The sequence below is a fragment of the Pan paniscus genome, chromosome 12, assembly GCF_029289425.2.
Source record: "Pan paniscus chromosome 12, NHGRI_mPanPan1-v2.0_pri, whole genome shotgun sequence".
NCBI classification, from domain to species: domain Eukaryota; kingdom Metazoa; phylum Chordata; class Mammalia; order Primates; family Hominidae; genus Pan; species Pan paniscus.
The window spans coordinates 17,273,593-17,285,944 of record NC_073261.2 but is presented as its reverse complement, the minus strand read 5'-3'; the positions used below and the strand labels follow the sequence as shown (position 1 = coordinate 17,285,944).

Genomic DNA, 12,352 nt, shown 5'->3' with positions numbered 1-12,352 from the left:
AGCCATCTAAGGGCCCAGATCGTTGGATATTCCATCCTTTCTTAGAAATCGTGCAGGTGGGATATTTGGAGATGAGGGGCATGGAGAGCTGAGCATATACCACCAGGGCTTTTAGAGGTTTTGGTGTTGGATGAGTTAAAGGTCAAAACTTTGCTATGAAGTAGTCTAGCAAGATAATTGAAGAAAGCCTTTATACATTAAAGCCAGGCAGGCTCAGCCAAACAGCACACATGTCAGCCTGGCATTATAAAGAGGAGAGACTGGGAGGGAGAGAACAAACACCTTTTAAAGATTGAAAACTGGCAACTTATTTTCTGGATCGGATTATTCCTTGAAAAATCATTTTAATCTCAGCCATTTTCAAAGCTGAGGTGGAGGTGAAATAAATGAATTGAAGTGATAGCACAGCCATGTTGGTTTCAAGACGTGGAGCCAGGTGACCTTCCCATTGTCTTCTCCTCTGCTGTGAAATCCCCTGGAAACGGAACCCTGCGCTGTGTGGGTCTGTTTTTCACAGTATTCATTGCTTTTTTTTTTTTTTTTGAGATGGAGTCTCGTTCCGTCGCCCAGGCTGGAATGCAGTGGCGCAATCACGGCTCACTGCAAGCTCCGCCTCCCGGGTTCACGCCATTCTCCTGCCTCAGCCTCCCGAGGAGCTGGGACTACAGGCACCTGCCACCATGCCCAGCTAATTTTTTTGTATTTTTAGTAGAGACGGGGTTTCACCGTGTTAGCCAGGATGGTCTCGATCTCCTGACCTCGTGATCCACCCACCTCGGCCCCCCAAAGTGCTGGGATTACAGTATTCATTGCTTTGAGCCAGGGAGTTGAAATGAGCCATGGGAAGGGAAACACTGTTGCTCTGCTTTTTCTGTGTAGGAGTTTGTAATTGACACGCCGTGTGAAAATGCGGAGAAGATGTATATTGGAAATGCCATGTACGGGAATTATGCAGCTGTCTTTGCCCAGCTCATCATAGATGGAAGATCTCAAGGTTTGTTACCAATACAGACAACTAGAATAATTCTCTTCATTAGTACTATTTACCAGTGAAAAACCATTTCACAGAGCTGCTTTTATCTTGTAAATAATTCAGTACTGACTTTATCTCCTAATATGCATGAAGAAATTTATCATTACATTTTGACATTATATGCTCTCATGCTTGGTGCACAGTTGTAGAACTGAATGAGTTTGAGGATCACAGAAATGTTATACCATTCCAGGACATGAGTAAAGCTATAGGAAGGAGAGCTTAATAATGATCTCGATGCCTTCCTTAGGGCCCCACTGTTTCATCGTTCCTGTCCGGGATGAAAACGGAAGCTTGTACCCAGGAGTCACAGCTATTGATATGATGTACAAGGAGGGTGAGTCCCCAGGTGCCCTTCTCCTGTGCTAACTCTTCCTACCTGCTCCCCACCCGACTCAGGGAGAATCTAACCTACGTTATATTACCAAAGCACTGAGGGTGGAGAAAACTTCCCTAGAGAAGATGTCCGGATTTTGAAGCCTCATGAAGTCTTTTATGTAGAACTGTTCAGGAATGTCGTAGATTGCCTTTTATGAATGTGCATTGGTCTCAGTTTCTTCCAGTTTCTCAAATTTTCCAGTAATGAGGTAGTTTTGCCCACAATCCTGTTTTGTCTTCTCTCATCTGAGACTTGGGGGCTCTCAGGGGGCAGGCTGTAGCTCTCTTCTTTGCACCCCTGGCCACCTGTCTGCTCTCTGTGCTCTTGAGGCCCTTAATGAATCCTGAGGACTGACTCAGTGCCCTAGTTTGCTAGGGCTGCCATACCGCTAACTGTGGGGCTTAAACAACAGAAGTGTATTGTCTCACAGTTCTGGAGGCTGGAAGTCCAAGATGACGGTATCAGCAGTGTTGGCTCCTTCTAAGAGTGGTGATGAGAAGTGAAGCCAGCTGAACTTCCTGGTTCCAGAGGGGACTTGGAGAACTTTTCTGCCTTACAAGAGGATTGTAAAATGCACCAATCAGCACTCTGTAGCTAGGATTGTGAAACGCACCAGTCAGTGCTCTGTAGCTAGCAGGGGGATTGTAAAATGCACCAATCAGTGCTCTGTAAAAATGCACCAATCAGTGCTGTGTAGCTAGCAAGAAGATTGTAAAATGCACCAATCAGTGCTCTGTAAAACGCACCAATCAGCACTCTGTAAAATGCACCAATCAGCGCCCTCTAAAATGCACCAATCAGCAGGAGTCTAAAAGTAGCCAATTGCGGGGAGGATTGTAAAAAGGGCACTCTGATAGGACAGAAACGGAACATGGGAGGGGACAAATAAGCAAAGAAAAGCTGGCCACCCCAGCCAGCAGTGGCAACCCGCGCTACTTGCTGTGGAAGCTTTGTTCTTTCACTCTTCACAATAAATCTGGATGCTGCTCGCTCTTTGGGTCCGTGCCACCTTTAAGAGCTGTAACACTCACCATGAAGGTCTGCCGTTTCATTCTTGAAGTCAGCAAGACCACGAATCCACCAGCAGGAACCAACTCCAGACACAGTGAGGGAAGGATTTGTTCTAGGACTCTCTCTTTGGCCTGTAAATGGTTTTGTTCATGTTAACCTGGTGTTCTCCCTGTGTTCATGCCTGTCTCCAAATTGCCCCATCTTACAGAGAACAGAAGCCATTTAGATTAGAGCCTACCCCAATGACCTCATTTTAATTTGATCACATCTGTAAAGACTATCTTCAAATAAGGTCACATACACAGGTATAAGGATTAGGGCTTTGATACATGAATTTTTTTTTTTTTTTTTTTTTTTTTTTTTTTTTGTGGGGAGGACACAATTTAACCCATAACATTTGGTGAGATCAGGACATGCCTGTATGCTCCAGTGACCACTCATGGCCAAGATCATGCCAAGCCAAGGAAGGGAGACTGGGAGAGAAAAAAAAAAAGAAGGAAGAGAAGAGGGAAGAAGTGGCCCATCCTTTAGTGGAGGGGACAGTCCATCCTGGCCCCTTAGTGTTTACTGTCCACTGCCACGGCTGCAGGCATGGCTGCAGGGGGTTTGTGAGGGTTTTAGATGTATCTCCTGGGGGTGACCGAGGCCCTGGCTGGGCTGGGCTCCTTGAAAGTTCCTTGCACGTCAGATGTTGCTGAGAGCAGAGGGGTAGACTGAGCTCTGTGAAGTCGTGCCAGGCATTGAAAACACTGGCAATGGCAGAAAGTCTGCTCTGGTGCCCTTGTAAGCTGCTACATGCAAGTGTGTCCTTGTCAAGGGGTGAAGTTCTAAATAAAGACATTTACTAAAGACAATTGTTTTCCCCTAGATTAAATCTCTAAGTTTTCACAAACAGAAGACCCCAGACTCCGGCAGGTGTCTTTAGGAAATGTGTCTGCCAGATTTCAGGACCGCCCCTCCCCACTCCGCACTGCTTCCCCCACTTCCTGCTGTCCTTGTGGCTATTTTCCCTTGTATTGTAGGCATTTGCTGTCAACAGTTTGCCCTGTGTGCAGATGAGAGAGCACTGGGAAGGAGGAGGGATTTGAGGCACTGCATTCCTGGGGAGAGCAAGCCTGCTTCCCTGCCTCTGTCTTCAGCTTCCCATTCTTGCAGTTGCTTAGAACTCTCCCTTTCTTAATCACAGTCACTGCTCGGGAGGTAGGTGTGCATCCACTACATGCCCAAAGCATGCACATGCAGGCTGCACAGAAGGAGAGTCCATTCTCCTCCACTCTCGCTAAGGAGGAAGGGGCCAGGCTGGTGGAAGAAACAGGCACAGCTCATCAAGGAAACAACAGACAACATCCCCATGTCCACCCCCAAGGAAAAAGCACCAACAATTCTGGAAGTAAAATAAGGGGCTTTGTATTTTAGTGGCGACAGGCCTGGGAAGTAGCAGGGAAAATACTTCTCATGCTGCATCCATTCCCCCTTTCTATTCTTGCCAGGTCTGCATGGTGTGGACAATGGGATATTAATATTTGACAAGGTTCGGATACCCAGGGAGAACCTGCTGGATAAGTGAGTAGTTTCTCCTTAACTCAGGTCAATGGTGCAGATGATCTCACTGCTCTCCAAAGTTGGCTTGGTTCTTGGGTCTCATGGGCTGCATGTCTGAGCATTCTTCCCCTAACCACCCCTACAGGTTTGTTGACAACTAATTGGAAAAGATACTTCTGCAGATAGAAAAAAGAAAGTAAGATTATTCAGCATGCTGTTGTCCAGGCATAATGACTGTTACACTTCAATATACATCTTTCCAGACTTTTCTCTATGCCCATATGTCTAAAGAGAGAGAGGTGTCAGATTTTTACTAAGCGAGATCCACTTCTAGATTCTATGTTCAAAATAACCTGTAATTCCCATTTATCATTATATAGCAAATGTTTTTATGTAATGCTAAGCACAGACATGCATTATCATCTTTAATATCACTATAATAGACTGTTAAATAAATGGTTTATAAGTTATGTAATCAATTTCTTATTGTTGGGCATTTAGTTTTTTTTCCTTCCCTCGCCCCCATTACAAACAGATGGGTGCTATTGCTTCCTTTGTGAGTGGCAGCGGATAAGGCACCATCTTTCAGCTTCCAGGTGTGTTCTGGGGGTGGAGCTCTAGGGGTTAATGATGCTTTTCACAGAAGCTGAGAAACACCAATTACTTTTAATTTTCTCAGCAGCGTTTCACGCATCCAGTAAAGATCCTGAGCCATAGTCATGTTAAATCTGTGACAAAGCCAGCAATCAGGGTACACACAACCAGCTGTTTTCCCGCCTCCCCATGGGTTTCCCTTGAATGCTTTACTCCTTTTTGTTGCCAGCAGATAAATGTAGTGGATGCCAAAAGCTTAAGAAAATTATATGGGAAAAAACCTTAAAAATGATTGGTATGACAAACCCCCATGACACGAGTTTACCTATGTAACAAACTTGTACCTCTGAACTTAAAATAAAAGTTAAAAAAAAATGGAGGGATAAGGAAGTAGAGGATAGAATAGTGGTTACCAGGGGCTGGGAAAGGTAGGAGGAGGGGATGGGGAGAGGTTGGTCAATGGATACTGTTATAGTTGTATTGAAGAAATAAGTTCTGGTGTGATATTGTACAGCGTGATAATAGTTAACAATAATGTGTTGTATATTTCAAAATAGTTACAAGTTTTGAATGTCCTCATTCCAAAAAATTGATATGTGCTTCAGATGATGAATATGCCAATTACCCTGATTTTATTAATATACAATATATAATGTATCAAAACATCACACTGTATTCCATCAATATGTACAATTATTATATGTCAATTAACAAAATAAAGCAAAAAGGAAAAGAAAAAAACTTAAAATGGACCAAATTCTGCTTAACATTTTCCTCCTGTGAATTGATAGGAAATAAAATGGAAAAAATAAAAGCATCTTCACAGTTATCCTGGTGGGTGCTAAAGTCCCCCAGGCCCCCTCAGGACCACCAGCATTCATATGGAAATGCAGGAAACTTAGAATAGCCAAAACAATCTTGATAAAGAAGAACAAAGTAGGAGGACTCATACCTGTGATTTGAAAACTTACTACAAAGTAATCAAGACAGTGTGGTATTTGAATAAGGATAGATATATGTACAATGGAATAGAATGAAGAATCTAGAAATAAATCCTTACAGTTACAATCAATTAATATTCCACTGCAGAGCCAAGACAATTCAATGGGGAAAGAATAGTCTTTTTGACAAATGGTGCTGGGACAAACTAGATAGCCACGTGCAAAAGCATGAAGTTGGACCTTTACTTCCTACCATATACAAAAATCAACTCAAAATGGATCACAGACCTAAATGTAAGAGCTAAAACTACACAAATCTTAGAAGAAAACACAGGTGTGAATTTTTGTGACCTGGGTTTAAGCAGTCTATTAGACGTGGCACCAAAAGCACAACTAACCAAAGAAAAAATAGATAAATTGGACTTCATCGAAGTTATAAAAAACTTTTTGCATCAAAGAACACTATGAATAAAGTGAAAACCTACAGAGTGGGAGAAAATATTTGTAAGTCATATATATTAATATAAGGGTATAGTATCCAGAATATAGAAATAACTATTACAGCTCAAGAATAAAAAGACAACCCAATTTTAAAATGAGCAAAAATCTGAATAGACATTTCACTAAAGATTTACAAATGACTGCTAAGCATATGAAAAGATGCTCAATGTCATTGCCATTAGGAAGATACGAATCAAAACCACTGTGAATACCACTCTGCACCTACTAGGATGTCTTTTTTTTTTTTTTTTTTTGAGATGGAGTCTTGCTGTGTCGCCCAGGCTGAAGTGCAGTGGTGTAATCTTGGCTCTCTGCAACCTCTGCCTCCTGGGTTCAAGTGATTCTTTTGCCTCAACCTCCTGAGTACCTGGGATTACAGGCATGCGCCACCATGCCTGGCTCATTTTTGTGTTTTTAGTAGAGATGGGGTTTTGCCATGTTGACCAGGCTGGTCTTGAAATCCTGACTTCGGATGATCCTCCCACCTCAGCCTCCCAAAGTGCTAGGATTACAGGCATAAGTCACCATGCCCAACTGATGTCCCTTATTAAAGGGACAGATGATAACAAGTGTTGGGGAGGATGTAGAGAAATTAGGACTGTTTGTTATACATTGCTGGTGGGGCTGCAAAATGGTGGCACCAACTAGGAAATCAGTTTGGCCGTTCCTCAAAAGTGTAAAGTTATCATCTTATGACCCAGCAATTCTACTCCTAGGTATGTGTGAAAACATTGTCTACAAGAGAAATGCAAACCTATATCCACACAATAAATTATACACAAATGTCCATAGCATAATTATTCACAATAGCAAAAAGGGGAAGATAATCCAAATATCCATCAACTGAGGAAACAGGAAATAAAATGTGGTATATCCATACAATGGAATACTATTCAACCATGAAAAGAAATGAAGTACTGACATGTGCTACAACACAGGTGAACCCTGAAAACATTATGCAAGTGAAAGAAGCCAGACATAAAGACCAAATGTGATATGATTCCATCTATGTGAATTTTTTCCCAGAACAGGCACCATAGAGAGAGAAAGTAGGTGAATGGTTGCCAGGGACTGGAGGGAGGGGAGTATGGGGAGGGACTGCTAGTGGGGTGGGGTTTCTTTTTGGGGTGGTGAAATGATTTGGAATAGGATCATGGTGATGGTTGTACAATTTCGTGGCTATACTCAAATCCATCAAATTGTACATGAATTTTATGGCATGTGAATTACATCTCAGTTTTTAAAAAGTGGGTCAGTGTGTGGTCTGCACAGTCAGGCTCCGGTGCTGGTTTAATGTCTCAGGAAACCACTACCTCCCATGAGTCAAGCCTTTCTCAGCATCTCTTGGAGAGGGACTCCCCCTGCCCTTATCTGCACTCTGTCTCAAGGGGGAAGTTCCACGATGGGGAAATCCGAGTGCTTCCCTGTGTATGCACATGGGAGCCACCTGACTTCATTTCTGGTGGTGCTATGTCCTGCTTTTTTGTGAAACCCCACCTCTCTTTTCCACAGGTTTGGTTCCGTGGCTCCAGATGGACAGTACCATTCGCCTATTAGGAACAAGAGTGCAAGATTCAATGCCATGCTGGCAGCACTGACCCCTTCGAGATTAGCTGTGGCTTTCCAAGCTATGGGTACCATGAAGGTAATTGACTCTGATTTTAACTTAATTATCTACTGTGAATTCTCTCACGGCTCAGGGATGAGTAACAATTTCAGGAGCTGAGCTTCTGGAGCCACAGTTGGTATAATATGGCCAGGGTTCCCGGTTAGATGCTGGGGAGCGCCAGGTGGCCATCCACAGGGAACTTTTCTCCACCCTTCTTAAGAGGGGCTCCCACCCATCTGCATCCCAGATGTGTGCTGCTAATCATGGGGGTGGAGCACAGGCATTGTGGTAATAGAGCCAGGAGAGATGACCAGGGAGAACGGGATGTTCAGAGCAAACACATCTGCTGGAGAAGCAGCTAAGGGTTGGTCCATGTGGGCAAAGGTCGGCATGTCTTGGCTGAATTCACCCGGGAGTGTTGATCCTCATGTGTCTGTATAGGGTGTAACGTTCTCCATCACAGTCTGGAGGCCATGAGACCAGACCTCCAGGAGCCATCTCTGCCTCCCTGCCCGGCCCCTCCCGTGTATTGGTTGGACAGAGGAGCCTGGAGAGCAAAGCTCTGGAAGGGCCTCCTTCTCCTCCCCAGGGCCTCAGTCTACTTTGTTCTCTGGGCCTTCTCTGTCTCTTTGCATGAAGGAAAAGCCTGCTTTAAACTCCACTGAGCTTGGGGAAGCTAGAAGAAAAATTAAGTCTCCCCAGAAATATACATCTGGGGCTTGAGTCCAGCTTTTCCATGAAGAAGGAATAAATTTCATTCACTTGACTCCAGGCCTGACATCAGTCCGGAGTCATCTGAATAGCAGGAAAGCCCTGCTTTACTTGCTTCAGGGTCGGCCACGCTTCACAGATGGCCTGTCCTGACCCGGGCTTCCCCTTATGGTGCTTCCTGTGAGGGGGCACAGCTGTGGCCATCAACACGCGTACGCAGCCTGGCCTCGCGCCCGCCCGTGCACCCCAGTTCCTGTGCTTGTTTTGTGGTGATTCTTTCAGTGGGGCCGGGTGGGTGTTCAGGTCTGAAGTCCCAGGTCAGGAGGGGCTCAGGTCCCTTGGCTGAACTGTCTGATATTGAATGAGGCCCGAGAAAGCCTTGTGGTGAAGGCACCAGCACAGACAGCATCAGAGTGCCGAGGAAAACTGGTTCCTCAGGTCTGCAACAGAAGCCATTTCAGCCATCCTCAGGACTCCAGAGACAGGCAAAAATAGAAAAGCCAGACGAGCCTAGGATTGCATGGAAGGGAAGATTGGTTAAACATCGGATGCAGGGTTAGCTGAAGCTGTGATAGCAGTCTCTGCACAATATCCCCTCTAATTGCAGTAGCCTGCAGACCGTCCTGACTCAGGGGCCCTCTGAGGAGAGTGCTGGGCGCATATAAAAAACGCATGGTGGTCAGCGGCCAGGCAGCCTCCTGGGAAACCTTGCACTCTTGCTGGTTTTGATGGGGTGATGATGTGTGAAGGACGTCCATGCCGCCAGCAGCCCTGCAGGCTCATTGGGGTCCACAGTGGGGTTGTGTGGGGCAAGGTGTGGGGTGGTGCAGACCAGACCAGGCAGAGGTGGGAGCCTTCCAGGAGGGCCTTGGTTTTAAATATCACCAGATCTGGAGCGGGGTGGGGGTGGTGTCCCAGGGAGAGGAGCCACAGTGGGTAATTCCTAAAAGGTTCCTGTTCTCCATTCTACTGGATGTTATCATGGACCAGCCCCTGCCAGGCCCAGGAGGGTCTTGGGGGCCACATTCGCATCAGTTCCTTTATTGGTTGTCTGATGTGCAGACTTCATTCCTGGCAACACGGAGACGTGATCATGATCGTGGGCAGGAAAGCCCTGGGCTCAGCCCTCATCCTGCCCATGACCAGCAGTGGGGCCGTGAACAGGCCATAGCGCTCTCTAGGGCTCAGTTTCTTCATGTGTGAAATGGGTCTTAGGATGGTGGTGAGCCATGAGTGAAGGGTGTGTGTGCAGCGCTGGCCCAGAGCAATGCTCCATAGCTGACAGCTGTTATTTGTGTGATGGTTGTTGTTGTTGTTTTTGTTGCTGCTGCTGCTGTTACTGGGAAGACAGGAGTTGGCTAAAGGAAAGGAAGACATGGGCATTCCCATGAAACAAATGCTGGGTACCCTTGCCTCCAAGTAACAAGGCAATGTGCAATGTTTTGCAGAGATGCATAGTGTCCTTTGAATTCCCAGGTGTCTGAAGCAAACCATAGTAACCCGGAGTTAGCACCTGCCCTGCCTATCCAGACCTTGCCAGGCAATGGGATTGTCAGGCAGTGGGAAGACCCCACACAGAGCCAGCAGGGTCCAGGCACCCTGCCGGACAGTGACCCGGGCCGCTGTGATCTCATCTCCAGCGTCTCTGGTGAGGATGATCTCACCGGCCCTCTTGGCAGCTCTTCCTCTCCTATGGCTCAAACACATGACATATGTTTTCCCGGCTGAAACCTAAGATGGTCCTTCTCCTTCTGCTCTTGCTGATGAGTGGAAAAATGGATCCGTTTCTCCTACGTGCGTTCCTTGTGTATTAAAAAACTGTCACCGTGGCTCCCCACAGTGACATTCACTCAAGGCTGAGCGTGCCCGGTCATTTTAAACTTTGCCCAAATGTCATATTTTTCATGGTTCTCTTTCATTTCCATGGCATTCCTCGGAACTTTCAGGTTTTCTCTTAAAGCCTTGCCATATTGACCATCATCTAATTTGTGTCAGAAATGCCAGACCAAATTAAGTGATTACCAAGAACACGAGGAGAAGGAAGCAAATGTGTTTGGGAGGGGAGGGAGTGGGGGCTTGGGAGACCTCTGCAGCCTGTGCTGGGAGGCTGGGAAACCTTTTCAGAAGGAGGAAGCTGGGCACCTGAAAGAGTGAGAAGTGCAAATGAGGTCTGGCCCATTCTCTTGGGTTGATTTTGCGCAGAGGTAAATATTTTAGCTAAGACAAGCTCATCTTGTAAATTAGGTGCGCACAGTAGCTAGGTCCTACCCCCAGGAAGTGTGATTCTGCAGCTCTGGGGTGGGGTGGAGAGTCTGCATTTCTGGGTTCCTGGGTGACACTGCTGCCATGGGCTCTGCTCTTTGAGACCCCTGCAGAGAACACATGGATGTGGTTGTGAAATATCAGCACTGTCTCAGCCCCCTTGTCACTCTCTGGGTCCCCAGGATCAAGGCCCAAGTTCTGTTTCTGTATCCAGGATCCTTCATGACTCCTCACTATGCCCCCTTGTCACTCTCTGGGTCCCCAGGATCAAGGCCCAAGTTCTGTTTCTGTATCCAGGATCCTTCATGACTCCTCACTGTACCCCCTCTCTCCACTGGCCTCTGTCCCTCTGGCCTCATTTCTGTCTCTCCCCTGTGCCACTGTGGGAGGGGGCTTACATGTGCTACCGTCCAGCTGGGGATGCCCCCCTTTTGCATGGGTTATTTTCATGTACATTTCAGAGCTTGTATGACTGTCCCTTCTTCGGAAAGCCTCAGCCTGCATGTGGTTCCTCTGACACCTGTTCCCAAGGCACTGGACTCCCCACTTGCAGCATGTATTACAACTCATGAGTGTAGCAACTCATGTGCAATAGGTGGGTTCTGTCTCCTTCAGTAGCCTAAAAGCTCCACGCAGCTGGGGCCCTGCCAGCCTCATCCACTGTGTGTGTTCAGCTTCACACACAGGGCTGGGCACATAGCAGACAAACAGCAAATAGGAGTGGAAAGAGTGAATGAGGTCTGAATCAGGATTCACATCCAAAGCCCCTGGCATATCTTTTAGCAGAGGGAAGCCCTCAGTGCATGTTGGTTCTTGTGCTCCCACATACCAGCCCCCACTGCCGGGTCCATGTTGAGTGGGAAGGAGGATGTTGCTGCCTCTTTGATCTAACTTCACGTGGCCCTTCTGTCCAGAACCAGGAGTCTTCTTTCGTTCTTCCTCTCTGTCCCAGACGCTGCTCCCCATAGTATGTGCTTCATGTGTACACACTCGTGCATTGTGCTGTAAGCAGGCACTGGGGTCGTGCTCACCTACACTTGGCAGTGTGGCCCTGGTGGTCTGGGAGTGTGCCCAGGGCTGGGGCTACAGAGTCACATGCAGCAGCTGAGCTGCGGGGCTGCATGCTGAGTGCAACCAGCATTCTGGGCTGTTTTTTCAGGCACGTGGGTGCTGGGCGGCAGACAACTCCGCCAGTCCTGAGAGCCTGAACGACGATCTCCAAGTTGTACAGCGTGCCGCATATGAGATGGGGTAGCTTTTCCCAGCACCAGGAGCTTCAGGGAGAGCAAAGGGAAGAAACTGGCTTCAGGGGATTCTCAGAACCGGCGATAGACACACAATCTTTTCCTACAGTGTGCATTGTTGGGTATGAGTGAAGGGTCTCAGCAAGGCATGGGAGAGTCTCTCCCTGCTGTTGATGGGGGTTTGAAATAGGGTATTGCATCCTTGAGTAACCCTTTTGTGACCTTCTGACTGCAAGGGTTCATGGAAGACTTGAGCAATGAAGAGGAGGTTGAGGGCATCTGAGTCCCCTTGAGAGCCAGCCAGGGTTGGTCAGTGGCCAGTGCGGGCCCTTCTCACCGCACACGGAGTGGTGGCGTGGCTCTGTGGGCCTGTGCTGTGTTGGGTGAGCACAGCAGGCTGCATGCTGCCACTGCTGTGAGGTCTTGCTTGGGGTTGCCCCTTCACCCAAGCTCTGCCACAGCTCCAGAGAGGTCCTGATGTCGATGTCCTCACCGGGGTGTGTGGCTCCTGGTCATCCGGCTCTC

General features: G+C 47.1%; 1 protein-coding gene across 7 annotated transcripts in view; it reads left to right on the top strand.

The window, feature by feature from the left end:
- ACOXL (acyl-CoA oxidase like) overlaps positions 1-12,352 on the top strand; it is a 388,168-nt gene that overhangs the window by 67,081 nt on the left and 308,735 nt on the right. For all 7 annotated transcript variants that reach the window (XR_010109188.1, XM_008962870.5, XM_055107423.2 and 4 more), the window contains exons 6-9: positions 880-994; positions 1,284-1,370; positions 3,914-3,986; positions 7,514-7,646. Coding sequence is in view for 6 of the 7 variants with exons in the window: in XM_008962870.5 (XP_008961118.3) it covers positions 880-994; positions 1,284-1,370; positions 3,914-3,986; positions 7,514-7,646 (408 nt within the window). In the remaining variant the exon portion in view is untranslated. The remainder of the gene's footprint in view (positions 1-879; positions 995-1,283; positions 1,371-3,913; positions 3,987-7,513; positions 7,647-12,352) is intronic.